Here is an 8,056-nt window from a genome sequence, read left to right on the forward strand (position 1 = left end):
TAGGTGAAACTGTTGGCATGTTTTATGGGGTAAAACAAATTCTAAATTTCTATGGTCTGACATCCAAACACATTGTTGACTTCTACTACAATGACACTAACATTTTTGATATGCGTATTTATAATCTTGCTGAGGAGGAAATATGCTATCCTCAGTTGAAAAAACAAACCAGCAACACTTCAACAGATATCGGGTAAAGTTTACATACACATAAACCCCAATGTATTATTATTTTATTAATATTTGTACTACTAAATTAAACTTTTTATTTTCTCAGCATCGATACTGTGCAACCTATGCAACTTGAAATTCAAAATCAGCATTTAGTTGACAATGATCAAAGCATTCCACCAACCCAACTTCAAACACATCCTGCCACCCAACTTGAAAAACATCCAATGACCTGGTTTCCAACGCTGACAAAGGCCGGTTCAACCGGACGACAGCCATTGGTGAGCAATAAAATGAATTCTATTTTTTTTATATTTATAAATGAATATTAATCTCCAATGACCAACAACTTTTACTCATTGCAGTATTTTCCAGTGAAATATGTTCATGTCTGGAACGTTAACAAGTACAAAATTTGTGTGTTGATTGATCAGCAAGGAAATATGGTTAAGTCTGACATCATCAGAAAGTCTACAAACCGAAACAAGAACGAGTTTTACGTGGGCAAAGAATGGGGTCAGCTGATTAAGAGACAAGGATACAACAAACACCAAATGTTGAAAATTGAAAAAATGAATGACCCCAATTATTTAGTTTTGAATGTTCAGAAAGCTTGATTCTCACTATGCCAGGGTTTACGGGAACTACTGCTACTTCAAATTTAGAACTGAACAATTTATATTTTGTAAATAATTTTTTTAATACTCGCACTTTAATATTGTCATTCCATTTATATATTTTTATGTGTTAAATTATTACTTGCATGAAAATATTTACTTTCCTTGTATGCTGTCGAAATATATATTTGGTTGTCTTTGCAGGTAACACCACACACCAATACACCTCCACAATAACAAACGTTTCTTTATTAATATATTTCTTTTATTTTATTTACATTTATTTATTTTCTAACATTTTATTTATCTCGTTTTTTGTATTATTACTCTCATCCATGGTTTTATTTTTTACTTAAATTTTCACCGTATAATTGCAGGAATAAACCCTAATTTTGGGATTATACTTTCCACGTGCGAACAACATACAGAACACCTACCTCAATCGCAACCCAATATTTTCATAATATATAAATATTTTCGTTTCATATTAGAAATTATCAATTTTTAAATTACAGTAACAAAAAACTTTAATACACAAGGCTGATTAAATTTCTACTAATGACTCCATTTCATTGCAATCAAAATGGAATTTTTAATTAATTACATAAATTTGGGGTGGTTTTAATATTCAAAAAGACAAAATCCAGTCTTTATTCCCCGACAGCTGTTGAAGTTTAAAACAAAACAACTGCACAAACGGCACATACAATATTTATTTTCTTTTTCACCAATTACAAGGGTTGAATCATTTTTTTTCTTTTTCAGACATTCATTTTAGCCAAAACATTTTAAACCCATCAATGACTATTTTTTTTTATACTTTTATTATACTCCTTTAACCGAAAACAACTTACAAAATGACACTTACATAAAATGCTCAGCGTATAAAATTTAAGGTCATTAACTACAAATTATTACCTATTCCAATTAAACCATTAACCAACCCTAAACGAAACCCAAAATTAATTCAATAAATTAAAATAATTAATAATTTATTATTAATAATCAATTCTTATTAGTTTCTCATTAACTGTCTCAACAATACAACTCAATTCCTGTGTTAGTGTATAAAACAACCAGCCCTTTGTTTTTCTATTATACTAAAATATTAATTAATTATATCTTTTATCAATTCAACTAATCATATTACATAATACATTTGCTGCAAAAATACACAACAAAACTGTATTTCATCTTTACTTTTCCATCCAAACTACATCAACTGATCTAGCATAATTTAATTACTGCATAATATTTTCCAACTTCAATCAAAAACAATATAAAATTAAACTCCTCCATAAAAAACCAACAAAAGTCACATTCATCTAAATGTTCAATCCAAACTATGTCAATTCATGCATTTCCATTCTACTGCATCCGTCATCAATTGTATAAAAAACCTGCAAATAAAATTTAATAACAGTTATCAGCAATCCATTAATTGCAATATTGCACATACACAAGTAAATTACTATAACATCATAGTAATACAATAAAAATTAACTTAATACTTCTCATACACCTACAATAACACACTTCACTTACTAATTCATAAACATTACCTGCATCACTGAATGCTGGAGATAACGACACTTCATAGCTATATATTGATTCTGACTGTGAAACAGACATCTCAGCAACCCCATTATCAAATTCATCGCAATTGTCAAACAAATCTTTAATGTATTCATCTTCCTACAATCACAACAATCACAACATTACACACATCACATTTAACTTTGTTTAACCAACAAATACATAATTTTATTATAATTTATATTCCTTACCTCTTCATTTTCGTAAGCTACATAACTTTCTTCAAATTCACAACTCATTCCACCTGTGCTTTGTTCCATATCATCCAAATTTTGTTGTCTTGGACACGTTCTCATGTTATGACCTATTTGTTTACACAAACTACACTTAATACTCCTTTTTGATTTCCTACTTTTGCGCCATGAACCTTCAACAACAGACCTTCCTTTACTTCTAGCAATGGCAGGATTTCTTATAACTACACTGAATTCATCACCCAATGCATTGCCTTCTTCGGATTCATGACCTTTTTTACCTCTTATTTCAACTAATTCATTTACAACTTTATCCCTTTTATCAACATAATCATCATATGTTTCACATGCCAAAGTACTAAGCTCTTTAAAATACTCCATTAATGACAAGTATCTAGCATCTTTCTCAGAGTCCCACCTATGTGTACTAAAATTGCCCTTCACTTCATCCTTCGCCAACTTAGTCCACCTTTTTAACACCAAACATTTTGGTAACTCTGATACATTTAGATGAACCAACACTGCAAGTATATGATCACATGGAATGCCGACTGATTCCATTCTTAAGCACGAACACTTCAAATCACACGGTCTTGATTGATATGACACATGCCATTCTTTGTGCATCATTTCATATTTTCTGACTATGTATATACAACAACCAAATGTCTGCTTGCAACCAATCACCCTCATCAAACATGAACTATGAAGCTGATCACGATATAATTTGAATATTTCTTTCGTATAACACTTTGCCCCCGATACCTCAAGGTTATGAAAATCTGTTTCTGGAACAGGATCACCATGAATTGATGCAAAGTCAGCTTCAACTTCCCTATAACGCATAAAACTCACAAGACGATTAAATTGTTCAACAAACTCAGTCAGATTAATCTTCGGATGAATATATTTTTTCAACTCAGAATGCAATCCTTCACACCGAGAAGTTGCCCTAAAACCAGCAAAGAAAGCCCCTCTAATATAAGCTGTACACCACATCTTCCTCTTTTCAAATAACTCTATAACCCAAGGATGATCATGCAACTCAAACTTGTTCAACATTTCAGACCACTTCTTTCGAAATTCACCAATTTCATACTCACCCAACATGCATTTTCTTAAATCCTTTGTAAATGTCGGCTTCTTAATGTTAGTTGTCGCATTTCTTAATAAGTGCCATGCACACAATCTATGGTTTGAATTAGGAAATACCTTTCTTATCGCATTTTTCATTGCAACATCACCATCAGTGATAATAGATATTGGTGACTTTCCTTTCATGGCTTCTACAAATTGCCCAAGTACCCAAATATATGTTTCTTCACTTTCATTTGAAACAATAGCACTCCCAAATACTATCGTATGATTGTGATGATTAACACCAGAAAATACAACTATAGGACATAAATACTTATTTTTCCCATATGTTGCATCAAAAGCTAACACATCACCAAAAACTTCATAATCCATCTGCATCATGCCATCACACCAGAACAAATGTTGCAATCTGTTTTCCTCATCAACAGTGTGACCAACATACATTAAAGGATCATTGTGTTTTAAACCATTCAAAAATTCCAACGCACATTTTGAATCCAAACCTTGCAACCTTCTTTGCCTTCCAATTTGATTGTATATGTCCTTTTTACAAAAAGAAAGTCTCTTATACCCTCCAGGCTGATCTGCAAGTGACCCATAAATTTGAGGACTACTTATGCCAACTTTTCTCATTTTATTCAACTGCATTATATCTAACTCACTCATATGTCTATGAGAAGCTAACATTCTACAATACTTATCTTCCAAAAAACTATGGTTGTGATCATCCACAAAATATGTAATGTACCATAGCCCACATCTGCTATCAATATGCACTCTTAGTTTTGCTCCACATCCGCACCTTGTCACTGGTGTTTGCTTTCGCTTTCGATTCTGTATGTTCAAACGACGGTTATCTCTAAATCCTTCCTTGAAACAAACAAATGTTTGTTGTAATTTTTCCCCCTTAATATTTCTCAAAATCTTGCTCTTTCTTGCGGCAAATCCATTAACTCTTGCAAACCAGTAATAAAATAAGTAAGCCATCTCAACACTTACAAATTCAACATTCCTGAGTTCATGGGGACTTAAATGCAAATCTAAATTAAAAATATCATCCAAAGTAGAAACTATCTCCCCGTTTTCACTGTCAAAAACCTCAGATCTTCCTTCATTAACAACATCTTCCACTTCTTCTTCACAATTCTCCTGTAAATCAATAACCAAATTCTCATCTTCCTCATCCTCATCCTCATCCTCATTTATATTATCTTCTCCTTCATTTATTCCTTCAAAATTAAATACTCCTTCATTTATGCCTTCAATATTTTCTACTCCTTCACTTATGCTTTCACAATTATCTACTGCCACCTAAATAATTTTAATCCTCAATTAAACCTTTTAAGAGCATCACAAAGTTAAAAACAATATCAACCTTCATTATCACAGTTATGACACACATGACACAACGCAATATTAAAGGACACAACCCTAAACATGACACAAATGTCACTTACCTCTATACTCGGATTGTCAAACTCCATTCTACTTTCACGTTTAATACCAATAAATCAATGTATGAACCTGAAAACACTTCCACACCAGTTAATATCTCTATTAACTGTATACACCAGCAACACATGTATCAACAAGATTGCACATACATATAAAATCAAATGCAAATTAAACAAATAACGTTAACCTCCATAACGGCTTCCTTTTGTACGCGTCACTTTACCTTTCAAAAATAAACATAATCGATTACCTGTTAAACCTAAAAAACGATCCCACCGGTTGATGCTCTCCACAAAATGACACCGCCGCCTATCGCAACTGCTAATCGGAACTCCTACAGCAAAAACAGCACAATAACCTGATCGCAAATTAACTGATCATGGAAAACCCTAAAAAACACCATAACCCTTCATAAACATATAAAACACGGACAAATATCAAATTACAAGGACCACTCTGCAATTCTTAAATTTTACTCATTACATCATAATCTCAACCGTTCAATATTTTAATATTATATCTACGGTCCTAAACATGCTGCACGGATGGACCACTTTCTAAATTTCACTATCAGAGACTTCACCTAATAACTACATCACATTAGTTGGAAAATATTTCCTAGCTAGACACTTACTATATATATATATATATATATATATATATATATATATATATATATATATATATATATATATAACGCCCTTTAAAAATTATATTTTTAATAAATTAAAAATATGAAATATTAAGTAATGCTGACATTACTTTTATTTCTATCAACTTTATATCTTTATCGTTATATAATAAATAAAGAAGTCGTGCTACACGTACAACAATCTTTTAGTTGTACAAGAAATTAAAGCCAGCACTATGGATATTATAAGCACCCAAAATTCTTTAACATTATCTTTCAGGACTTAGCATAAGTTTCGTTTTTTTTTTTTGAAGAGCAAATTAGTGATATATTAAAGTATAAATTAGATGGCCCACACTACAAGCGAGCAAAATAGAAAGCTCTCATATAAGAATATCTTTCAAAAGGTTCTCCCTGTCAAACAACCCACCTCTAAAAGCACAGTGATTTCTAAGACTCCAAATACACCATATTGTGGCACACCAAACAACATACCATATTTCCACTTCTGATTTTGTAGAGAAGGGGAATGGTATAAAAGAGAAGTGTTAGTCTATATTCCGAGACAAGGGTGAAGGACAATTTAATTAACCATGTAAGTCACTGCTTCCACACGCCATCCACCAAGTAGAATGTGAAGAAGATTTTAACTCGGACTTGCAAAAGGGGCATAACACCTCTTGTGGGTCATTAACATTAATATGTTTCGGTTAATAATTATTGGCGTTAATTTCTTTATTGGTTTATATGTATATGAATTAGTTTTAATTTGAGTGGAGTTGATCAAAGGTTACAATAAAAATGCAAAAGGCTAGCAAGTTGATCATGAAAGAGGGGTTTCTACGTAACATTGAACCTTTTTTTATTTGAACTTTGGTGTTTTAGTGTATTTGCAGCACAATATTGTTCATGAATGTATATAACATTGGTGATTTTTAATAAATAATTGACATTATTTGTTTTACATTTGCTTCAATTTTATACATTATTGTCATCAATTTTTATTTTTCTTAGTTCTAAATTTATCACAAATGTTTACTTAGTTGCAATGTAGGGAAAATCATAGTTGAATAAAACTGTAGTGTGAATCTTCTCCACTTTTTCTTTCTTTGTTTACAAAATATGGCTTAATTCTAAATGAATATATATGCCTTAACGATAGTTTATAAGGAAATTTTGCAACAAAAAAAAAAGTTAGCAATATTAATTATAAAATCCCAGTGGGTCAATTTGTATGGAAACTTTCTAATTCGACCATTACACTGCCATAGTGTTTGCGATGAAATTATTCTTTTTATTTCAACTAGCACAAAATTATTTCTGTACTATCTCGGTATAATTCCGATACAATCCCGGGGAATAATTCCTTAAAGCCCTTTCGGCTATAAGGCTTAGGGTTGTAAGGTAAGTGTACCGTAGATGTACACCAAGGGGAGAGTCGGAAAAGGGCTGACCTGATTTGGCCCAGGCATAGAAACAATCGGAATCTGACCTGATCCCCTCCCACGAGGGTAATCTCGGGGGAGTTCGGTCGGAATCCGATCTGGACTCGATCTTAGGGACAGTTAAGCCCTTGCGCCTTATAGGCTTAGGGCTGGAAGGCAAGTGTACCGTCCCAGTCGGATCCCGATCTGATACCCTTTACAGGTTTTGATCCGATGAATCTTGAATATATGGGTCTTCTCGGTTGGCAGGCGATCTAACCTCTCACATGAGTAAGATCAGTTGGACCGCGATCTCACCCACCCCCTGGACGAACTCGGCCTGGGTATGGTCGGCCAGGGTGTGCTCGGCCATGGTGAGATCGGCCAGGCTGTGCTCGGCCATGGTGAGATTGGCCAGGGTGTGCTCAGCCATGATGAGTGTAGACCCCTAAAATTGTCCGAGTCGAAAATAAGACTCGAAGACTCTCGAAGACCAAAGGAAAGTCAGCCGGAAGGACTCCTGGAAGACCCTGGAAGACCCTAGGATGATTATTCATAGGTTTAGAAGTCTTAGAGTAGCTTAAAATAAGAATGTGGGAGGATTGAAGCTCAATACGGCCTCCTAGAGGTTCAGTACGGCCGTACTGAACATTTTGAACTACAATACGGCTGTACTGAACTCAATACGGCCGTATTGAAGTTTTTGAACTTCAGTACGACCGTACCAAATTCAATACGGCCGTACCGTAGTTCAAATTTTAGGTACGGGCCGTATTGATGTCAGAGGCCGTATTGCGCCTCACTCCTATATATAGGGCATCATTTGAACGTCCATCCACACTTTTGAACATAGTTTCAACCCTCTCCTTG

The 8,056-nt window shown here is 33.6% G+C and overlaps 1 protein-coding gene across 1 annotated transcript; it reads right to left on the reverse strand.

Moving 5' to 3' along the window:
- Nucleotides 1–2,426: 2,426 nt before the first annotated feature.
- LOC109791208 (protein FAR1-RELATED SEQUENCE 5) lies at nt 2,427–6,255 on the reverse strand. The gene is made up of 4 exons (XM_083061343.1): nt 6,193–6,255; nt 5,400–5,465; nt 5,142–5,237; nt 2,427–4,987 (listed from the first exon to the last, which is right to left on the reverse strand). Exons 1-4 carry the CDS (start codon nt 6,253–6,255, stop codon nt 2,522–2,524), a joined length of 2,691 nt encoding a protein of 896 aa, XP_082917469.1. The 3' UTR covers nt 2,427–2,521.
- Nucleotides 6,256–8,056: the final 1,801 nt, after the last annotated feature.

This window comes from Cajanus cajan, chromosome 8 (genome assembly GCF_000230855.2).
Source record: "Cajanus cajan strain Asha chromosome 8, NIPB_CcT2T_4, whole genome shotgun sequence".
Lineage (NCBI taxonomy): Eukaryota > Viridiplantae > Streptophyta > Magnoliopsida > Fabales > Fabaceae > Cajanus > Cajanus cajan.

Excerpts from the sequence above, each read along its gene's own strand:
- LOC109791208 (XM_083061343.1), bottom strand. The coding sequence starts at position 6,255 with ATGTTGTTTGGTGTGCCACAATATGGTGTATTTGGAGTCTTAGAAATC. Across the intron at positions 5,238-5,399 it reads GAGCATCAACCGGTGGGATC|TTAATAGAGATATTAACTGG; the intron begins GTTTTTTAGGTT and ends TGGTGTATACAG. Across the intron at positions 4,988-5,141 it reads AATGGAGTTTGACAATCCGA|GTGGCAGTAGATAATTGTGA; the intron begins GTATAGAGGTAA and ends AAAATTATTTAG.